The 23218-nt window shown below is 42.1% G+C and overlaps 1 protein-coding gene across 3 annotated transcripts in view; it reads right to left on the bottom strand.

Annotated features, from left to right (window-relative positions):
- PDE3A (phosphodiesterase 3A) overlaps positions 1–23218 on the bottom strand; it is a 384071-nt gene that overhangs the window by 20641 nt on the left and 340212 nt on the right. For all 3 annotated transcript variants that reach the window (XM_034782214.1, XM_034782232.1, XM_034782222.1), the window contains 4 exons: positions 9457–9568; positions 7304–7417; positions 4902–5101; positions 921–1124 (listed from right to left, as the gene is read on the bottom strand). In XM_034782214.1, the coding sequence (XP_034638105.1) occupies positions 921–1124; positions 4902–5101; positions 7304–7417; positions 9457–9568 (630 nt within the window). The remainder of the gene's footprint in view (positions 1–920; positions 1125–4901; positions 5102–7303; positions 7418–9456; positions 9569–23218) is intronic.

Raw genomic sequence — 23218 nt, 5'->3', positions numbered from 1 at the left:
GTGTACCTGCCATATAAATTTAAACCAAGTTTAATGTTGAGCACCTCCAAGTAATGTCTGGCAGGGTACTAATGGGTGGCTAGCTTGCCTATTTCTCATATATATCATGTTTTGTTCCTGGATCTAGAGCTATACTACTTCTGGCTTTAACTCATCCTTTTTCTCTGGCTATTTAACCTCACAAAAATGAAAATTTAGGACAAAGTTATCGAATCCAGGTGTCTAAATCAAGGCACCAAAATCAGTGATCTAGGCATCAAATTCAGTCCCCACTGACATTAACAGAGTCCTTCCATTGACTGCAGTGGGCTTTGGATTGGGCTCCATCTGACCTGATTTGCAGAGATGCTGAAAACCCACCGATCTGTCTGATTTTAGTGGGGTATAAGAGTGTTCAGTTCACTTATTTAGGTACCTTACTATGGATTTAGATGCCTAATTGAAATGTTTGGACTAGGTTCTTAACACAGTACATAAGATGTTTATTTTCAGCCATTTAAAAAGAGAGAGAATGGTTAAGGAGAAATGGAAAACAAAACTGATCACACGTTCATAGGTTCCAAGCTTTCTGCATGTGGTTCCTTCATCAGTGTATCCACACAGAGAGAGAGAGAGAGAGAGAGAGAGATAGAGAGGCAATGCCATGTTGCTGAGGGATGCAGCTTAATATCCAGTTAAAGTAACTAATTTCTGGTAATTTTCAATAGCTAAATGAATATTATGAAAAATTGTTCAGAACCTGGTTTTAGAAATACCTGTTACTGTTTCAGTATCACTATTCATTGAATGGAGATGTGTCTCTGTCTGTGGGGCTGCCTTTTTAGTGATCTTTCCCAGCTGGTGACCCATTTGATGTACAGAAGGGCACAAAGAATCCTCTTTCCCTTTAGAAAGCATTGGAAATTAAAATTTCTTATTACCTTGGCATTGAATCTGGCTACAAAATCGAAGTGTTTCTTCAGGTCGGTGGCCAAAATGGCCTCAATTACAAGGAAGCGGAAATGCTTGAATTCCACGTGATCAAGGTTGACTAAGAAGTTATATTCCGGCCTGGACATGAAAAGATTCCACGCAGCAGCTGCGTGATGGTTCTCCAAAACAGAGCGGTCGTTATACAGCACGGCCTGTGGAAACAATACACTGATTTAAGAATTAAGAATTCTCCTAGTGTCTGAAACAGAAAAACATGAAATAAGAATGACTATTGGAATAATGAAATGACTTTTGATGATGGGAGAAATGAGAGAAAGGATCAGGTCTTTAAAAGATTTTTTGCAGAGATTTTAAGGCGTGTTAATTTCTGACAGCAGTAACGGCAGTTGTGGTTAAGACTGATTTGGAAGATCCAGCTCTTGCACTCTAGACAATCTCCCATTTCTGGTTGACCCACGCTGTGATGAGTTAATCTGGTGTTTTATATTAGCCATTAATGCATTGGCAGAGAGCAGATAAATTCACTATATAGCAGTGGTCAACTGGAAATAGGAGATCCTTTGGAGTGCAAGACCTGAAGACACGTGCATATGTGTTATATATATTTTACACAAACACACAGATGCACACTTTAATATTAGCTATTAATGAATATATATTATATGTAACAGTACTTCCATCACTTCACAGAGCTACAGTCTTCAAGAGCAATGGTGTTTTCTGGTTGGGGCTTCTAACTGGTTCTCTCAATCTAGTATGGTTACATAGTTCCCGTCATACTAATATGTGAACTTCTAGCTCCCGTATTTTATACATATATGACCTGACAGAACCTGCAACACCAAAATCCCCAATTGGTTAAAATTCCACTGATGTTGAAGTCCCTAGCGCTGAGAAATGATAGATGCTCCATTCAGAACTAGATCAAACAAAGCACTAGGGAATATAGGTTAGGGAACAGTCCTGCACTGGTCCAGAATTTAAAGTCACATGGTCAAATTCTGCTTGAATTTCAGCCACAATCTCTTGACTGTTTAGCATAAGGAGAGAAATACCAAATTTGCCTGAGAATAAATAGAGTTTTATTTAGTTTTGTGGAGATGTGTCTACATATATTCAAGTATATACTTGAATATCATTTTTTTCATTACCAACTGCATCAAAGTAGTATTGTTATAGTCTTCTGAAGCCATCACAGTTCCTCACTGCATAGATCATGTTGCAAAATTTGAGCTGCTGTGAGCAGCCCCTTCTGCCTAGCCACAGAGTAAACATGTCACCTGTGTGACACATATACCCTGCCACATGGGATCATTTTTGAAGGGAGATTTTTGGCTAGGCAGCAGCACTTTGCCATTCCTCAAAGCTGCTGCTGCTGTTCTGGTAACAAAGCAAGTGATCAAAAGAGGGGAGGAACCAGATCCAAATAGAAACTTTGCGGACTTCAAGTGATATCAAAGTGAAATGAAATCCAACAGGGACTTTGATGCTGCCCCTTCATTTATTTACAACCCAGTAAGTACTGTACATTAAGAGCTATCATCTAACTTCTATTCCTGACTTTTACAACTGTTTAACCAGAACAAGTGTTTTTTTGCTGAATCTTAGGAGAATAGACTCAGACTCATAGACTTTAAGGTCAGAAGGGACCATTATGATCATCTAGTCTGACCTCCTGCACAATGCAGGCCACAGAATCTCATCCACCCACTCCTGTAACAAACCCCTAACCTATGTCTGAGTTATTGAAGTCCTCAAATTGTGATTTAAAGACCTCAAGGTGCAGAGAATCCTCCATCAAGTGACCCGTGCCGCATGCTGCAGAGGAAGGTGAAAAACCTCCAGGGCCTCTGCCAATCTGCCCTGGAGTAAAATTCTTTCCCAACTCCAAATATGGTGATCAGTTAAACCCTGAGCATGTGGGCAAGACTCACCAGCCAGCACTCAGGAAAGAATTCTCTGTAGTAACTTAGATCCCACCCCATCACAGACCATTGGGCATATTTACCTGCTAATAATCAAAGACCAATTAATTGCCAAAATTAGGCTATCCCATCATACCATCCCCTCCATAAACTTATCAAGCTTAGTCTTGAAGCCAGATATGTCTTTTGCCCCCACTACTCCCCTTGGAAGGCTGTTCCAGAACTTCACTCCTCTAATGGTTAGAAACCTTCGTCTAATTTCAAGTCTAAACTTCCTAATGTTCAGTTTATATCCATTTGTTCGTATGTCCACATTGGTACTAAGCTTAAATAATTCCTCTCCCTCCCTGATATTTATCTCTCATATATTTATAAAGAGCAATCATATCTCCCCTCAGTCTTCTTTTGGTTAGGCTAAACAAGCCAAGCTCTTTGAGTCTCCTTTCAGAAGACAGGTTTTCCATTCCTTGGATCATCCTAGTAGCCCTTCTCTGTACCTGTTCCAGTTTGAATTCATCCTTCTTAAACATGGGAGACCAGAACTGCACACAATATTCCAGATGAGGTTTCACCAGTGCCTTGTATAACGGTACTAACACCTCCTTATCTTTACTGGAAATACCTCGCCTGATGCATCCCAAGTCCGCATTAGCTTTTTTAACAGTCATATCACATTGGCGGCTCATAGTCATCCTGTGATCAACCAATATTCCAAGGTCCTTCTCCTCCTCTGTTACTTCCAACTGATGTGTCCCCAATTTATAACCAAAATTCTTGTTATTAATCCCTAGATGCATGACCTTGCACTTTTCACTATTGAATGTCATCCTATTACTATTGCTCCAGTTTACAAGGTCATCCAGATCTTCCTGTATAATATCCCGTCCTTCTCTGTATTAGCAATACCTCCCAGCTTTGTGTCATCCGCAAACTTTATTAGCACATTCCCACTTTTTGTGCCAAGGTCAGTAATAAAAAGATTAAATAAGATTGGTCCCAAAATGCAGGAGGAGCTTTCCTCTCTACTAACACAGGGATAGTACCTCACCAACATCAATGGATTTCATCCTCTCAACATCCTCATGAGGTAGAGAAGTACTATCCACATATTATAGATGGGAAACTGAGGCACAGTGAGGCCAAATGACTTGCCTAAGGTCACATAGGAAGTCTGTGTCCCAGCTGAGAACTGAACTCAGGTTTTCTGAGTCACAGTCTAGGTCCGTAATCACTAGCTCAGCCTTCTTTCCTTCCAGAAATAACAATCATAAGCTCCTTTTTACAGAGTATGCTGAAGCTACATTGTGGTTTGGAATGTAAAGGATGGAAGGACGGTCTTCTGGTTAAGACAATGGACTGGGTTCAGGAAATCTGAATTTAGTGGCCAACACTGGCACAGACTTCTTGTGAGACCTTGTGCAACTCATTTAATGTCCCTTTGCATTAGTGCTGAATCTATAAATAGAAGGTAAGAATACTTCCCTACCTCACTAGAAATTAGTAAAGATAAATTCATTATTGGTTATGAGGTGCTCAAATGCTACTACGGATGAGCAATCAAAGAAATAGCTGGTGCAAAATCTGACTTCTCCTGTACACAGAAAAACATGAAAAAACAAGGTGCCTCTTAATTATACCTTTCTGTGTGTCACTACATATGAAGTCAGTGTATTCACTGCACAGAAGTTAGGAGTTCCATATGAACTGACAGAAATGTAGCCTCTCTTCCTCCAAATGTTTTTTTAAAATCAACAAATCCATCAATAAGTTAAATAGAAAAAATCCACTTAGCCCCAAATTAAAGAGATGCTGTTGGTGCTGCTGTTGTGCATAGTTTAAGTGTACCATGCTCCACAACATACCGTAGAACAATCACAATTTGTGCAATAAGAAATACAGTAGTCAATGCTAACAATTTCATAGTTTACATCAGGCGAGTACCCGATGCAAGCCAAAAGCACCCTTGACAATGAAAAGCTGTGCTCAAAAGTCTTTGGAAGCTTAACGATTATGTAGACTTTAAAAACATGGCCCAAGACTTACCTGAGACGCGCTGGTTGCAACCAAAAAGGCATTGGTCCTTCCTGGATGATCATAATCATGCATGGCTGCAGCTACATAAAGCGCCATCAATTCTAGGGCAGGGATGTTGCCAGATAGGCAGCCGTAACTCTCATCTGCAGGTGTGTACATCTTCGAAAACACATATCCCATATGGCCATGAGTGATTCCACTATCAGAATCTGAGCAGAAATAGAGTCCCTTGAGTATTAATTACTTATTGAAAATATAGACCATGAGCAAAATTGCTTGTGTGTTACAACCCCCCCCCCAAAAAAAAAACATTTGACCAAAAACAATCATCTCAGAACGGGTCTAGTATCCAAGTGCAGAAATACTCAACTCAATGATTTCTGATATTCTGTGTATGTTCCAGCAATTCAAAAATGACTGTTACCCTAACTAGAACTGGCACAATTGGATGTTTATTTTTAAGCATTTTTTTTTAATTTTTAATTTAAATTTTCTCAGTTGTGCAAAATTCTGGGTTTTAAGCATTTTCCTCCTCTTTTTATGTATGTAAATTTTGCAGGCAATAATGGGGGAATCAGACAATAATTATTTAGTGACAGTAGATGTTTGGATTCAAAAAGTTAAAGCTTTATAAAACTGATAAACACAAGCTGTCAACTTCACATGTCAAAATACACATAGTAAATATCCTTAAATCAAATACTTATAAGTTCTCAAGCAGCATTTTTCTGACTTTGCCTACCTGTAATTTTGATTATTTTTTCATTAGTTTGCATGTGTACAATGAAATCGACGTTCACCAACATTTACCAGTAAAAATCAAACCTTCCAAGCCTAATCATAACACTGTAAATTTATGTGCAATTAATTAATTAATTGTGAGGTATTAATCAATGAACAGCCCAGCGTTTCTTAGCTAATCCAGGTTTACATAGCATGGCTCTCTGTTTCCCTCTAATGGCTGGACCACATAGAGGTTTCTGAGTCATTTACAGACTTTGAGCTAATAGATTTGGATCTTTAAGCTCAGGCAGTGGAGACAGTCCGAGACTTCTGGAACAGATCACTTTCAGAGGCAGATCCTGGCCTAGCCAGACTTCAGGCCTATTCCGCTATGGTAATTTTTATGAGTGAATGTCTTTCAAAAATGTTTTTTGTAAAACATCTTTGCACCCAAAAGATCCCAAGTGTTTATTAACAATACACACAAGCTCCGCTAACTTGCAGACACCACTGGTGTCATCACTTAAGTGGCTTGTAGAAAGAAAGGGCTTAAAAAGAACATGAAAAAGTAAAATGGTCCTACAAAGCTTACAAAAGTCTTGAATTCACATATTTTTAAGTGTAAAATTCTGTGTGTCTACAGTATAATTAGGAACCTACCAAATTCATGGTGGTTCATTTTGGTAAATTTCACAGTCATAGGATTTTAAGCATCTTAAATGTCATAGATTCAGATCTTGAAATCTGAAATTTCACAGTGTTGTAACCATAGGTGTCCCGACCCAAAAGGGAGCCATGGGGGGATTGCGAGGCTATTGTAGGGGAGTCGCGGTATTGCCATCCTTATTTCTGTGTGGCTGGCGGCAGCGATGCTGCCTTCAGACCTGGGTTTTCAGCCAGCAACCGCGAAGCTTCCTGCAGCTGAGGGAGGTTCCCGGAGGTGTGTCTGACCTGTGCAGGGGAAAAGAAAGCGCCATCCCTTCTCAGCCAAGCCTAGTAGCTGGAGCCCAGTAGGAAGCCCCGGCTAGAGTGCCCCCAACCCCACCACTGCCTGACCCCAATGCTCAGGGATTAAAGGGGTCTGGGGACGTGTGTGTGTGTGTGTGTGTGTGTGTGTGTGTGTGTGTGTGTGTGTGTGTGAGAGAGAGAGAGAGAGAGAGAGAGAAACACCATGGCGCCTTCTCTGATCACAGCACCCTGGGTGGTTGCCCATGTCGCCCAGCTATATGGCCAGTCTTGCTCCCCACTCCAAGTGACAACTTCCCCTCCACCCCCGCCCCATATCATGCCACTCTCACTTCTGTGCTGCTGTTGGTGGTGGCTCTGCCTTCAGAGTGGGGCACCTGGCCAGTAGCTGCTACTCTCTGTCTGCCCAGCTCTGAAGGTAGTGTAGAAGTAAGGGTGGCAATACTGTGACACTCCTACAACAGCCAGATTTCATAGGGGAGACTGGATTTCACGGTCTGTGAGGCGTTTTTCATGGCCATGAATTTGGTAGGGCCCTAAGTATAGTTGATGGAAATCCACTGGAAAGAATCAGTCTACCACAGTTGCAACATACACATAAATATTCTAGCACACATTAAATATCAAATATATATTGCTGAAATTGTTTGAAAGTCTAGCAAATGAAATGTACAGTATTCCACAACCCATGTCTTAAAAGAACAGTATATTAAAAAGAATACCTGAATCACTTGCTGACCCATGGTCGTTAATCACAGTTGAGAGTCCTGGGATAGGCTGAGTAGTAAGGTACCAAACAGCATGTAGAACATCAGTCGCATGAATTCTGTTGTGATCTATGATACAAATCAAAGCAATCGATGACACTGTTATTAAACATGCAGATTCTTTCTATCAGAGGGCACACAACACCATCTACTGGATATAACGGGGAACTTCTAGGGAGTTTCAGTTCAAGGAACAGCCAAAAAACAACAGACATTACAAGATCTGAGGACCTCCACTTATTTTACAATTCTGTAAGTTTTCAGGTTTCCTTTTACTACTAGGTTGCTACTGGAGGGGGAGCTTTTATACACAAGGTAGGAAGAGGGGAAGCCATGGGGGAGAACTACTCCCCCAGGCAAGAGAGAAGAGAGGGAGCTTTTAGCATAGGAATGAGAGCCCTGCTCCTTTCTACTTCCCCGGCCTTTTGTTATGCAAGTATCATCTGGTCAATACAAAGGGTAAAATACTGGTTCCTCTAAAATCAATGGAAAGACTCCCATTCGAGTCATGGTGGCCAGGATTTCTCCGAGTTTCTAACAATAAGAGCTTGTCTTCACTGAAACAATTAGCTTGAGTTATTCCACTAGCCTAGCCTGGATGAGAGCAGCCACATCTTGAAACAACACTCTGGCTACACGGTGATTGGATTAGCATCTGACCAGCTGTGCTAACTCAAGTTGTTGCCTGTAGCTGCATCCTGGCTGCATCACTAGCTTGAGCATCAGCAGCCCTTGAGCTTCAATCCATACGCCCCTGACAGGCCAGCTAGCTCAAGTTTAAAGCAAAGAACCACTTAAGTTGAGCTAGAGATTTGTGTGTGGGGATGGGAATCAGACTAAGGACAACACTAGAGTAACATCTTGAGCTAACACCACAACAAACACAAGCCCTTATATAGATTTTATTCAGCTCTGGTATCAATCTCCAACAATGCAACACGTAGATAAAAGGCCCTTCAAAAATGGGGGAACTTAAATGTTATATTTCTTTAGCAAAGATAATAAAATTCAGGGACAGAGTCCTAGGATCCTGAAAAATATAGATTATATATTTCTATACAGATATATTCAGTAAATGTACCTCAATAACATCCATTTTCTATATAATATGTATCTCTACAGTAAATCAGATAGCTATATATGGGTGTATACTTGCTTCTGAAGAGCATAGAAGAGCTGGGATGTCTGCTGAAAGTTATGCCAGGAGTCCGGGACCACAGGTTTAAAATCACTTTTCTATAGCATCTTTTGTGTGGAAGCATATCACAGTGTGCACATCTCTAACACATCTCCTGAGGGGGAGTGGGAGGCGGGCAACCATTCCAAAAATCTCCAGATAAGACTGACAATATCACCAACCAATAACAAGCATGGCGAGATAGAACAGTCCCTGATACCCAGAAACTCTCAAAATGGGAGCCATCTTACTACCCGAGATTTACACAGAGTTTTCTATGAAGTAAAATAATACTATTAAAAAAACCCATGAAAGCCAAAAAGACAGAAACATGAGGGCAGACTTCAGGAAGAGCCTCTGCATAAGAGGCAATTAGCTTAGCAGTGTTGTGTGTATTGACAAAATTGTGGGATACTCTTAACAATGCACAAAGATTTGCGTACATCACATCCTGTACACCAAAAGAGGACTACTACTCTTAGGCCTGGTCTATACTACCCGCCTGAATCGGCGGGTAGAAATCGACCTCTCGGGGATCGATTTATCGCGTCCCGTCGGGACGCGACAATCGATCCCCGAATCGGCGCTCTAACTCCACCAGCGGAGGTGGTAGTAAGCGCCGCCGACAAAAAGCGGCAGAAGTCGATTTTGCCGCCGTCCTCACAACGGGGTAAGTCGGCTGTAATACGTCGAATTCAGCTACGCTATTCACGTAGCTGAATTTGCGTATCTTAAATCGACTCCCCGCTGTAGTGTAGATGTACCCTTATGCATTTATCCAAGAGGTAGGAGACAAAATGCAGCCCTTGAAAGAAGAAATGGCTGTGGTGATTAGGGAGAGGAAAGAGTGTATAAAAAATAATTACTGAACATGTCAAAAGTCAAAGACATTTGCGCAAGAGACTCTTATTTAACCTGGAGTTTTACTCACAAGGTATCTCTCGGTATCCACACTCCAAGGCATGAAAGTAATTCATGAACTCCCTCTCTGGAATTTTAAAGGCTTCAAACAGCCCCATGTCTTCAAAAAGCCTGTATGATACCTGGAAAAGGAAAACAACCACGCTGCTAAGTAGACCAAAAAAGACATCGTAAAAGCTGATCCTATAAAGTCACCTGGTCTATCCCTATTGAATAGAGGATTGTTCCCTAATGCATTTTCTCACGTGAATCATCTGGTCTAGTTCATGTGGGGAAGCTACCAGTACGTCTGCTGAGACACAGTTATACAGTCAAACAGGTTGTTTAGAAATTGTTTACCAAAATGTTCTTCTTCTTTGTATTCTCTGATTGTTCTAAGCAACTTTTCTCCTTGTCTGATGATTACCCTCTTCTGATACTTGTACCTGGTTATATTCCTTTCTGGTGACATTTAGCCAGCCTAGATATCATCAGTTTTAAGTGCTACAAAATGTGCTAGGTGACTCACAAAAAAACATAATAAAGCACAAAGACACGGAGGAGATTTACAAAGACTGATAGGAATTAACATCTCTGCAAATCTGCCCCATATATCCTGTCCCAAAGAGTATGCAATGACAATTGTTCTACTCTTTGCCTAATCATTTAAACAGATGAAGGGAGAGGAAAAGAAGCAGCCAAGGGTGTTAAATAAAAAGTCAGCTGAATAAATCATGTCACTTTTTTTTTAAACCTTGTAGGTGAAATGACAGAAGTGAGTTTTCAGGTGGGATATGACTGAAGGGAAGGAATTTTCAGTAGGGAAGACATCCAGAGGGCATTCTTACAGAGAATTTTAGAAGAGGAGTCAAGCAGGGTATTCAAGCTGGTAGCAGTGGTGGAGTGAAGAAGTTGATGGGGGAATATAATAGGAGACCAGGTCAGTGAGGCAGACAGCAGCTATCATATGATGTAGGGGCTTGAAAGCAACAACAAATTTCAACTTTATACAAAGTGCAATGGGACCTAATGAAATGACTATGTTAAGTTCTTCCAACTTTCCTTTTGAAATTAGCCTCTCCAGCACTTCATTAATTGTTCTTGTCATGAGGTGCCCAGAACCAAATACTGCATTCTTTGTGTGGTCTCACCAGAGCTGTATCAAGGAGAGACCACTGTCTCCCAGTTCCACCGTATACTACACTCTACATATGCAGTTCCAAAATCATACTGGCCTTTGTTTCAACATAGCACAATTGAACCTAAATTAAGCTGCTGTCTATCAACTGCTGCGTATTTCAGCATATCATGTGTATGAATTGGGATCCATAATCTACACTGATGGGTGTGGTGTACCCAAGTTTTAACAAACTGAAACTCTGAATATCTGGCCTTCCCATTGAACTCAGTGCTGCCAGCCATGAGTCTGTCCCAAACCCATCCACTAGGGGGGCTTCCTCTAGCTTCCACTGCCCAATTTGCCCCACACCCAGGGCCCAACATAGCTGGTAACTCATCCACCTGCAGCAGGTGATGCCCGGCAAGAGCAGCTAATGGCTCTTGTCTCAGACCTTCCCAAAGGTATTGAACACTGAGTGACAAGCACCCTGCATGTAAACTCAGTGGTGTGCTGAATATCTGGCCTTCGTAGAGAATTACAATTATTTTAAAGTAACTGATATGGATTTACAATCTGAGCTATCTTCAAGTTTTTTTACTAGGAATTTCTTATCAAGCAGAATTTCTGTGTGAACTAATTCTGAACGATTCTAGCAAAAATGAGAAAGGATGACCAGGCGAAGAGTGCAGTTGAGAGTGCACAAATGTAGTTTCTGACTCCACACACAAGGGATCTCTCAGTTATCAAGTGTCTGCCACTTGTGCTTCCGGTGGTAGCACCTCTGCACTGACCAGCTGCTACTTGAATGATATAGGGTGCCAAGAGTACCATGTTCAATATTAGTACCCAGAAAGGTAGTGGTAATGCTGGTCAGTGTCGGCGTGGTGATGCCAATGAAAGCCAAAGCCACAGAAGCTGCTAGCAATACTGCTGTAAAGGACACATCAGAGCTGCTTGAAATAGAGCTATTCCAGTGCAGAGACCAGTACTTTAAAGTATTGGACTATCCCTCTTAGAACTCAGAGTCCAAACAAGACAAAAATATATAGCAGAACTATCAAAAAAGAGGGAGAGAAGTCTTTCTTTAGTTATAGGATTTTAAAAACCTGAGGATACCAAATATGGAAAAGAGCGCTCCTAGAGAAATTCTTAGCCATTTCTGTAGCCTGAGCTTCAATGGCAACTGGAGATTGCTAATGAAAAATCCCTATGCATCTCAGTTCTGGAGGCTAACTGTAGGCAGTAGGAGTGTGGGTGATGTGATGGGCTCAGGGCAAGTGTTAGTGCATGAGTTCCAGGCACCTGTCAGGATTAGGCATGTCTGCCTTGAACAGAAAACAGGCTTCTTAAAATCTCTGATTGCCACTGGGGACAGGAAGAGAAAGGCGAAAAAAGAGATTACTCTTTTCTACATTGCGGAAGGAATGAACCCCTCATTCTTTAACCAGACAACATAAGAAAGCCACATTAAGAAGCTAGTCCGGTGACAGGTTATTAACTATTCAACCCCCTCTTTACCTATATTGCTCTCTCTCTCTCACCTTTCTGTATGTTCTATTGTTCTCTAGTTCCCTACCCTATCGATTGCTCCCTAGTTTTCTTCTACCTACCCCATACCTAATGCCTCCTTACTTTTATTTCCCTCGACATCTTCCTCCTCTGTGGTGCAGCCATAAGAAAGAGAATGGAAATGGAAAGAAAGGATGACATTTTACATGTATTCTCTGGGTAAAAATTTCAACAGCACCTACACGATTTAGGAACCAGATTTTTTTCAAAAGTGACTTAGGCACATAAGAGCATTAGGCCCATTCACTTGCACTTTTGAAAATGTTACCCTGTGCATTTAATCCTTAAGGAAACCCAAGTGCTTTACAAAAAAATTACCAAAATCCCATGAGGCTTATGTACGCAGAAAAGGCCCCATAGCATCTTAAATATAGTAAGCTGCACTGGGGTCAGCAGCAGATGAAAACTGACACAGGAGGTTTCTCCAGCTCTGTGTGTGCTCCAAAGAAATTACTCAGGACCTGTGTTCCCTCTAAGCTGTGCGGTCACCCAGGAATGATTCAAGTGCCGCGCACCTGATTAGCAGAGCCGGGCACATCCGGCAGCGTGTGTTCAGGTGCCCCACCTGACGCTACTTTGCAGCCACATCAGCTGCTCCCAGGACCCTCCTGCTGGCTGTGCAGAATGGGGTGTGTGTGTGTGTGTGAGGGGAGTGCTAATGTCAGGGTGTCGTGTCCCTCCGCCCCTGTATCCCATCTCCGCAGAGCAGGGGAGAGGAGACAGGGCTCAGGACTCGGAGCAGGAGAGATCTGCTGTGGTCCGGGTGGTGAGTGAGTGCCTTAAAGAGACAGTGCACGGTCTCTCAGAGACTTCCCAAGCAGCCAGCTCACACAATCTCTCTCTCTCTCTCACACACACACACACACACACACACACACACACACAGTCTCTCCCCCCAGCCTCCCACCATAGGCGCCGACTCCATGCAGCCCCGGAGCACCCACGGGGAAAAATTGGAGGGGGCTCAGCACCCACCGGCAGCTCCCCGCCTGCCCTCCCTCCCTCCCGCCCAGCTCACCTCCACCTCCGCTCTGCCTCCTCTCCTGAGTGTGCCACATGCCTGCTTTTCCCCCCTAGCGCCCAGCGCTTGCGCCACGAAACAGATGTTTCACGTGGCTGGGAGGGAGGGGGAACGTGGCATGCTTAGGGAAGAGGTGGGGCCAGGGCGGGGATTTGGGGAAGGGGTCCAATAGGGGTGGGGGGGGCAGAGTTGGGGTGGGGACTTTGGGGAAGGAGTTGGAATGGGGGCGGGACAGGGAAAGGGTGAAGTCAGGGCGGGGGGGGGGTGCGAGCACCCACCAGCACCAAGGAAAGTTGGTGCCACTTCCCCCGCCCCCCCCCGACCCCATCCATTGACCCTATCTCCGCAGAGGTAGGGTACTCAGGAGCAGGAGAGCTTTCAGTGAGTGCCTTAAAAAGACAGCACATAGCGTCTCAGAAACTTCCCCAGCAGCCAACACACACACACACACACACACACACACACACACACACACACACACAGTCTTTCACACTCACCTCCCAACACATACTTGTATTATTGTTGTTGTTACTTCTTCGTACTTCCTGCAATGCACATATATTCTCTATAATTTTATTCTTTCAAAGTGTGTTATTTTAACTTTTTGACTGGTCTATGCATTTTATAATTTTTATTTCTCTCTTACACTTAAATTTAATTATTTGAGTAGTGAGTTCTAAAATGCCTAACCTGTCCTGGATGGAGTAATTATCCCTATGGTAACTTTTTAAAAATATATATTAATATATATTAATACCAAGCTGGGAGGGATTGCAAATGCTTTGAAGGATAGGATTAAAATTCAAAATGATCTGGACAAACTGGAGAAATGGTCTGAAGTAAATAAGATGAAATTCAATATGGACAAATGCAAAGTACTCTATTTAGGAAGGAACAATCAGTTGCACACATACAAAATGGGACACGACTGCTTAGGAAGGAGTACTGTGGAAAGGGGTCTGGGGGTCATAGTGGACCACAAGCTAAATATAAGTCAACAGTGTAATGCTGTTGGGAAAAAAAGCAAATATCATTCTGGAATGTATTAACAGGAGAGTTGTAAGCAAGACATGAGAAGTAATTCTGCTCTACTCCGCTCTGATTAGGCCTCAACTGGAGTATTGTATCTAGTTCTGGGTGCCACATTTCTGGAAGAATGTGGACAAACTGGAGAGAGTCCAGAGAAGAGCAACAAAACAATTAAAGGTTTAGAAAACAGGACCTATGAGGGCAGATTGAAAAAATTGGGTGTGTTTAGTCTGGAAAAGAGAAGACTGAGAGGGAACATGATAAGAGTTTTCAAGTCTGTAAAAGGCTGTTACAAGGAGGAGGAAGAAAAATTGTTTTTCTTACCCTCTGACAAGAAGCAATGGGCTTAAATTGCAGCAAGGGAGGTTTAGGTTGGACATTATGAAAAACTTCCTAACTGTCAGGGTGGTTAAGCACTGGAATAAATTGCCTACGGATGTTGTGGCATCTCTATCATTGGAGATTTTTTAAGAGCAGGTTAGACAAACACCTGCCAGGAATAGTTTGGATAATTAGTCCTGCCACGAGTGCAGGGGACTGGACTAGATGACCTCTCCTAGCCCCTTCCAGTTCTATGATTCTATATCTAGGTTTTTTGTTTCTACCGGTGGTGCACAGGTGAAGGAGTTTGGAGCGCAGGTGGTATTCTCTTCAATTCTTCCTGTCAAAGGTAGGGGCCCAGGCACAGACAGATGTATCGTAGAGGTGAATGCCTGGCTGCGAAGATGGTGTCGCCAGGAGGGCTTTGGCTTCCTTGACCACGGGATGCTATTCGAGGAAGGACTGCTAGGCAGAGATGGCGTTCACCTTTCGAGGAGGGGAAAGACCCTATTTGGACACAGACTGGCTAACCTAGTGCGGAGGGCTTTAAACTAGGTTCGACGGGGACAGGTGAGCGAAGCCCACAGGTAAGTGGGGAACATGGAGACCTGGGAGATGGGTTGGAAACAAGAGGGTGTGTGGGCTATAATGGCAGAGAGAAAGGAGGGTCAGGCAAAACTGGGAGGCAAGATCGAACTAGTATCTTAGATGCCTATATACAAATGTGAGAAGTATGGGGAATAAGCAGGAAGAACTGGAAGTGCTAATAAATAAATACAACTATGACATCATTGGCATCACTGAAACTTGGTGGGTAATACACATGATTGGAATGTTGGTGTGGATGGGTACAGCTTGCTCAGGAAGGATAGACAGGGGAAAAAGGGAGGAGGTGTTGCCTTATATATTAAAAATGTACACACTTGGACTGAGGTGGAGATGGACATAGGAGATGGAAGTGTTGAGAGTCTCTGGGTTAGGCTAAAAGGGGTAAAAAAACAAGGGTGATATCTACTACAGGCCACCTAACCAGTGAGGTTAGGCTCACTGGTTAGGTTTTTTTTAAAACAACTAACAAAATCATCCAAAGCCCAAGATTTGGTAGTGATGGGGGACTTCAACTATCCAAATATATGTTGGGAAAATAACACAGTGGGGCACAGATTATCCAACAAATTCTTGGACTGCATTGCAGACAACTTCTTATTTCAGAAGGTTGAAAAAGCTACTGGGGGGAAGCTGTTCTAGACTTGATTTTAACAAATAGGGAGGAACTCATTGAGAATTTGAAAGTAGAAGGCAGCTTGGGTGAAAGTGATCATGAAATCATAGAGTTTGAAATTCTAAGGAAGCATAGAAGGGAGTACAGCAAAATAGACACAATGGATTTCAGGAAGGCGGATTCTGGTAAGCTCAGAGAGCTGATAGGTAAGTTCCCATGGGAATCAAGACTGAGGGGAAAAACAACTGAGGAGAGTTGGCAGTTTTTCAAAGGGACACTATTAAGGGCCCAAAAGCAAGCTATTCCGCTGGTTAGGAAAGATAGAAAATGTGGCAAAAGACCACCTTGGCTTAACCTTGAGATCTTGCATGATCTAAAAAATGAAAAGGAGTCACATAAAAAATGGAAACTAGGACAGATTACAAAGGATGAATATAGGCAAACAGCACAGGAATGCAGGGCAAGATTAGAAAGGCAAAGGCACAAAATGAGCTCAAACTAGCTACGGGAATAAAGGGAAACAAGAAGACTTTTTATCAATACATTAGAAGCAAGAGGAAGACCAAAGACAGGGTTGGCCCATTGCTCAGCGAAGAGGGAGAAACAGTAACAGGAAACTTGGAAATGGCAGAGATGCTTAATGACTTCTTTGTTTCGGTCTTCACTGAGAAGTCTGAAGGAATGGCTAACATAGTGAATGCTAGTGGGAAGGGGGTAGGTTTAGCAGATAAAATAAAAAAAGAACAAGTTAAAAAACACTTAGAAAAGTTAGATGCCTGCAAGTCACCAGGGCCTGATGAAATGCATCCTAGAATACTCAAGGAGCTAATAGAGGAGGTATCTAAGCCTCTAGCTATTATCTTTGGAAAATCATGGGAGACGGGAGAGATTCCAGAAAACTGGAAAAGGGCAAATATAGTGCCCATCTATAAAAAGGGAAATAAAAACAATCCAGGAAACTACAGAACAGTTAGTTTAACTTCTGTGCCAGGGAAGATAATGGAGCAAGTAATTAAGGAAATCATCTGCAAACACTTGGAAGGTAGTAAGGTGATAGGGAATAGCCAGCATGGATTTGTAAAGAGCAAATCGTGTCAAACCAATCTGATAGCTTTCTTTGATAGGATAACGAGCCTTGTGGATAAGGGAGAAGCTGTGGATGTGGTATACCTAGACTTTAGTAAGGCATTTGATACGGTCTCACATGATATTCTTATCGATAAACTAGGCAAATACAATTTAGATGGGGCTACTATAAGGTGGGTGCATAACTAGCTGGATAACCATACTCAGAGAGTTGTTATTAATGGCTCCCAATCCTGCTGGAAAGGCATAACGAGTGGGGTTCCACAGGGGTCTGTTTTGGGACCGGCTCTGTTCAATATCTTCATTAACAACTTAGATATTGACATAGAAAATACACTTATTAAGTTTGCAGATGATACCAAACTGGGAGGGATTGCAACTGCTTTGGAGGATAGGGTCATAATTCAAAATGATCTGGACAAATTGGAGAAATGGTCTGAGGTAAACAGGATGAAGTTTAATAAAGACAAATGTAAAGTGCTCCACTTAGGAAGGAACAATCAGTTTCACACATACAGAATGGGAAGAGACTGTCTAGGAAAGAGTACGGCAGAAAGGGATCTAGGGGTTATAATGGACCACAAGCTAAATATGAGTCAACAGTGTGATGCTGTTGCAAAAAAAGCAAACATGATTCTGGGATGTATTAACAGGTGTGTTGTGAGCAAGACACAAGAAGTCATTCTTCCGCTCTACTCTGTGCTGGTTAGGCCTCAGCTGGAGTATTGTGTCCAGTTCTGGGCACCACATTTCAAGAAAGATGTGGAAAAATTGGAGAGGGTCCAGAGAAGAGCAACAAGAATGATTAAAGGTCTAGAGAACATGACCTATGAAGGAAGGCTGAAAGAATTGGGTTTGTTTTGTTTGGAAAAGAGAAGACTGAGAGGGGACATGATAACAGTTTTCAGGTATCTAAAAGGGTGTCATAAGGAGGAGGGAGAAAACTTGTTCACCTTAGCCTCTAAGGATAGAACAAGAAGCAATGGGCTTAAACTGCAGCAAGGGAGGTTTAGGTTGGGCATTAGGAAAAAGTTCCTAACTGTTAGGGTGGTTAAACACTAGAATAAACTGCCTAGGGAGGTTGTGGAATCTCCATCTCTGGAGATATTTAAGAGTAAGTTAGATAAATGTCTATCAGGGATGGTCTAGACAGTATTTGGTCCTGCCATGAAGGCAGGGGACTGACTCGATGATCTCTCGAGGTCCCTTCCAGTCCTAGAATCTATGAATCTATGCCTTACCTCGGTGCACATAACAAAATTTATTCTGCACATGGATGGAAAAAATTAGAGCGAACATTGCTCAGGACAGGCATCTGCAGCTCTCTAAAGAGAGGAGGATTATGATTAGGCCAGATGCATAGCCAGTCGGTCTATACATTGCATAAATCAGCTAGGCAAAACCCTATAAGGGGGAGCAACAGGCTACCTCTACCTATGCCCTATGGTATGCAATGCTGTTGTAGCCCTGTTGGTCCCAAGCTATTTAGAGGGGCAATGTGACTGAGGTAATATCTTTTATTGGACCAACTTCTGTTGATGAGAGGGGCAAGCTTTTGAGCTACATTCTTCAGGTCTGGGAATTGTGCTAACTACTTATGTTGAAAGTATCTGTTCAACCTTGAATTTAACTGTGACACTCTTAGTACCTTTCCCAGACCTGAAGAAAAGCTCTGTTTATATCAAAAATTTGTCTCTCTCACCAACAGAAGTTGGTCCAATAAAAGATATTACCTCACCCACATTGTCTCTTTATGCCCTATGGTAGCAGCCAGAACTGAAGTGTGCAGGCAGCTTGACCAGCAGGGCGCAGAATTTCCAAACACAGCATGGAACTCCATTTGCCTCTCTTGGATCATGGCTGAGTTGACCCAGCCAGGATTCAAACTTGCAGCTACGAGGAAACAAGGTATTTCAAACCTTAGTCTTAGGCCTGGTCCACACTAAGCCCCCAGTTCGAACTAAGATACGCAACTTCAGCTACGTGAATAACGTAGCTGAAGTCGAAGTATCTTAGTTCGAACTTAAAGGTACTTACCGCGGGTCCACACACAGCAGGCAGGCTCCCCCGTCAACTCCGCCTACTCCTCTCGCAGAGCAGGATTACTGGCATCGACGGCGAGCACTTCCGGGATCGATTTATCGTGTCTAGACAAGATGCGATAAATCGATCCCAGAAGATCGATTGCTTGCCGCCGAACCAGCCAGTAAGTATAGACGTACCCTTAGATCACTGAGCCATGGAAGGTGAAAGGAACAAAAAACGGGAAAGAAAAGACACTAGTTGCTACTGTCTGTCTAGTTCATTGTATCTTACTGCCCTGGAACTTACCCCTGTGGGAAAAGAGGAATGGTAGAATATTATTCTGCAGATTTTAATCATATTGATTCATACAACTGTTAGGCAGGTATTTTTACAAACTGCATGCCTTATAAGGAGGTTATTTTTTTCCCCTCTGAATTTCCAGCATTGATTTAGGTCAGGGGGGAAGGTTTCAAAATAATTCTGAAGAAGTTGACTGGAATGGCAAGGGGTCGAAGTGAATGGTATCAAGTTCCCAATAGCTTATTTGGAGAGAAATGGTCTGCTCTTCCAGGCACCAAGAAGAATAAGCCGCCAAGCAAGGCATTCAGATACAAAAAAGAATGAAAAACGAGGCAAAGGGACATTTGTTTCCTGGTACTTATAGCTTCTTGGGCATCAGAAAATTTGGATACTTTGGCAAAATAAGTATTGCTGTTTTAGTTGTTATGTACTCTTTAGTATAAACTTATTTTTGACTTTTTTCCTCCCATGGCAAATGTTGCCATATCTCAGGAGTATACATCACCTGATGGACAATCACACCCTGGCTTACTAAGCAACACCTTCTCCTTTCTTCCTATCTTCTGCTTGTGTTTGGGGTTTAGGGGCAGTTCATCAAGATGAAGATCAGGTCAGATTCTTATGGTTTGGCTTAGCGCTATGGATTACACATTATCATAACCATTGGTCCCTACTGCATATGGCTTCCTAGTTAGAAAAGAGCAGTATGTGCCATACTGTCAGTGTGCTCAGTACATTTTTTATTCTTAGGAATAAATAAATTTCAACACATGCCCTTTGTTTGGCAAGTGGTGTTACTTCCCTCTCCCCTCCCTTCTGCCTCTCCCCACCCCCCGCATCTATGAAAAACGTAGTGCTTAAATGCATAATTTATAAATCTAATGTTTCTGGCATCTGTTAAAACAAAAACAAATGCTTCCAGTGAAATGATTTTGAACGGATGTTTCTTTCAAAGAGGGAACTCATTATTCACATGTTTCTCGGTATAACCGTCTTCTATGTATTACTTATTACAGGCACATGGACAGTGCCCAACACAACAGTAGCTGTGCACAGCTAAATAAATAAGTAAATACATTCCCCTGAAACTGCTGAGCTTCAGTTCATCTGCAAATTTGACACCATCAGCTCAGGATTAAACAAAGACTGTGAATGGCTAGCCAACTACAACAGCCGTTTCTCCTCCCTTGGTGTTCACACCTCAACTGCTAGAAGAGGGCCCCATCCTCCCTGATTGAACTAACCTCGTTATCTCTAGCCTGACTCACTCTTGCTTGCATATTTATACCTGCCTCTGGACATTTCCACTACATGCATCCGAAGAAGTGGGTATTCACCCACAAAAGCTCATGCTCCAATACATCTGTTAGTCTATAAGGTGCCACAGGACTCTTTGCTGCTTTTACATTCCCCTGTATAGGAACCTAGAAGCCTAGGTTCCCATCAGCATCAAGACAAAATAAATCAGAGACAAGAAGATACGGGAAACCGAACAAGTACTTCTGCAAAAATTTGGCCAACCAGGCAGGTGCTACAATGCTTTCTGAATATAGTCATGTTCAGGGTTTCTGGCAGTAATGAATTCCACAGATTAGAGCCTGCCACTAATAATGCCCTGACTCCAAACCCCCAATATTTCCATTCATGGGTGATTTTTAATTTTCATTCAAAAGCCATCTTATGATGAACAACATTCCCTATGAAGAGATTTCCCATGCCATTCTTTTTATAGGGCTGTTTAATTTCTTTGTGCAGAAATATACAGATGGTGACAATGTGACCAATAGCCCTCAGTCTCAGCTAGTTGTGAAACACTTCCCCTGGGCCTTATTTACAGGTACAGAAACACAGAATCAGAACCTTGACACTGTAGATTTTCCTAGAATCTGAGCTCTGGCCCATCATTTTAATCCACTTGCAGTTTGGTAATGATCGGAGGAGAGATGCTTCCACTTCAAGCTATACATTTTTTTCCAAGCTCACCTACTCTACCTTCCTTTCTAAAGCAAACTGGTTTCTTCCCTACAGGAATTACGATTAGAAGAGCAATAAGCATAAATTAAGGCATTATGTAGCTCTGTGGCTTGTTGTGAAGCTGCAATTTCAATTGGAGAGTTTTCCTGTTCCATTCTGAATAGAGATTTTTTTCTGTGAAGGTCTTTCTATCCCTTTGTTTACAGGTTTGCCTGTGCTGCATTTAAGTGCTTTCCATTGTACTTAGCAAGAATGCTTTTATCGTCAGAGTTGTGTGGGGTCTTTTTTATATAGTGGCTAAATCAATTTAACATTCCACAAATAAGAAAGAGACATCTCAAGTAGCCTTCAAAATGCTAGGCCAGCGTTTGCTTTCTAAGCCGAACACCCGCCTGGGGGAACATGTCAACTCCTCTTTGTTCCACCTCATACATTTTGGATTGTGGGGCGTGCATAGTTAATTCCTCTTGTTCATTTTCTTTCTTTCTATTTTTTTTTTAAAAAGATGAGACTATTTAATTGTGGAAAGCGGAAAATAAATCACTGATGTGTTTATTTGCCTTTGTTCATTCCACTTTAAAGACATACTGTGATATAAATTACACATCAGAAGGTCAACCTGTTCCCCAGTTTTAAAAAAAAATTGCTCATTTCATTCAGTCACCTTGCTTCCTTATTAGTGGGGGGCATCTTCATTTTTAAACCCAAATTTAATCTTGTGCCACTCTGATCTTGGGTCATCCCGTTTACATTAATGTCAATGTAAATTATTGATATCAGAAATGCTGAAGCCTGAAGTTGAGGATACAACTGTTGTTTGTACTAAATAAATAAATCCCAAGTTTTTGAAGCACCTCAGATTGATTTTTTCATATCCCTCATTTTGCATCTTTGCCCCTCACCATGTCCCACTATTTGGGCTTTGGCAGGTGACAATTCACTCATGGTGTGGACAGTGATGACATCTTCAAGCAGGTTTTCTGAACACTCAAGGTCTGCAGGTAGAAGCAGAAGAGGGGGAAAAAAGGCAGTGGTGGAGGGTAGTGATTACAGAGAAGTGGGGACAACAGGGGAAAACAGCTGGGGGAAGTGTGTCATTTCACACTCTCTCTGATAAGAAGTGCTATACAGATACCTATGCACAACCAAAAGATTTTGTTTAGATCCCAGTTGTTGGGTTTTTCATAGAGAAAATGTTTATGTATAAACAGACATAAAGATAGCAATAATATATAGTGAAAAGCAAGAGTGCTTATGTATTGGCCTTGTTGTTGTTGTAACACATACCAAAAAGACAGACAATCAAAATTCTACTCCCTATATTCTGTCAATTGTAGGACCTTCTAAATGATCACCAATACACAGCGTAGGCGTTCTTCTTACCCTAGAAGGAACCCGGAATATTGGCAAGCTGGTTTTGCACAGCTGTTACATGCTGAAGTACAAGCTGGGGTTGCTGACAAGGAAATAGCTCACAGAGTAAATCCTAATGTCACTCTGAATTTAATCAATCATCTTTCCTGGTTGGCTTTTGAATTAGCTGTATGCAGCTGAATAATCATCAACAACCAAGGGACCAGGACTTGATTTAGCATTAATTGGCGTTTGCTACACTGAGGGCTGGTTAGCACCTTAACCTCTGCGTGTATAATGTGAGACAGTTAAACTTGATTAACACGTTCACTGCTTTCCAGTAGCCTCCCGCACATACTACTTTGTAAAGAGATACTATATCAGTCGAAACCCAATTTGTTTTGGGTTTGTGTCCTGAATATACATTATACACTTCCCCTGTTGACTAAACCATTATCCCACTACAAAAGAAAATGGCCAGTTTGTCTCTGTGCCATCAAGAGGTGAACGACAGAGAAGAAAGCCTGGCCAGGAAACTGGTGATGATTATAGGGGTATCAATTGTACTGTGTAAATAAAGGTTGTGTCAGCACTTTCATTCTACTTGGAGGAACAAATGAAAAGTTGGCAGTTAAAAAGGAACCTTAGCAGGTTACACCTGATTCAGATCTTTATTAGGTGGAGCAGAAGTATTTACTGCCAACATGTTGACTCTTTAAAAGTGAAGTATAGGGGCAAGACAGTAGGACCAGATTTTTTCCATGAATCTTGGT

This window comes from Trachemys scripta, chromosome 1 (assembly GCF_013100865.1).
Source record: "Trachemys scripta elegans isolate TJP31775 chromosome 1, CAS_Tse_1.0, whole genome shotgun sequence".
Classification (NCBI taxonomy): domain Eukaryota; kingdom Metazoa; phylum Chordata; order Testudines; family Emydidae; genus Trachemys; species Trachemys scripta.
The sequence above is the reverse complement of the archived record's forward strand: the minus strand, read 5'-3'. Positions and strand labels throughout refer to the sequence as shown.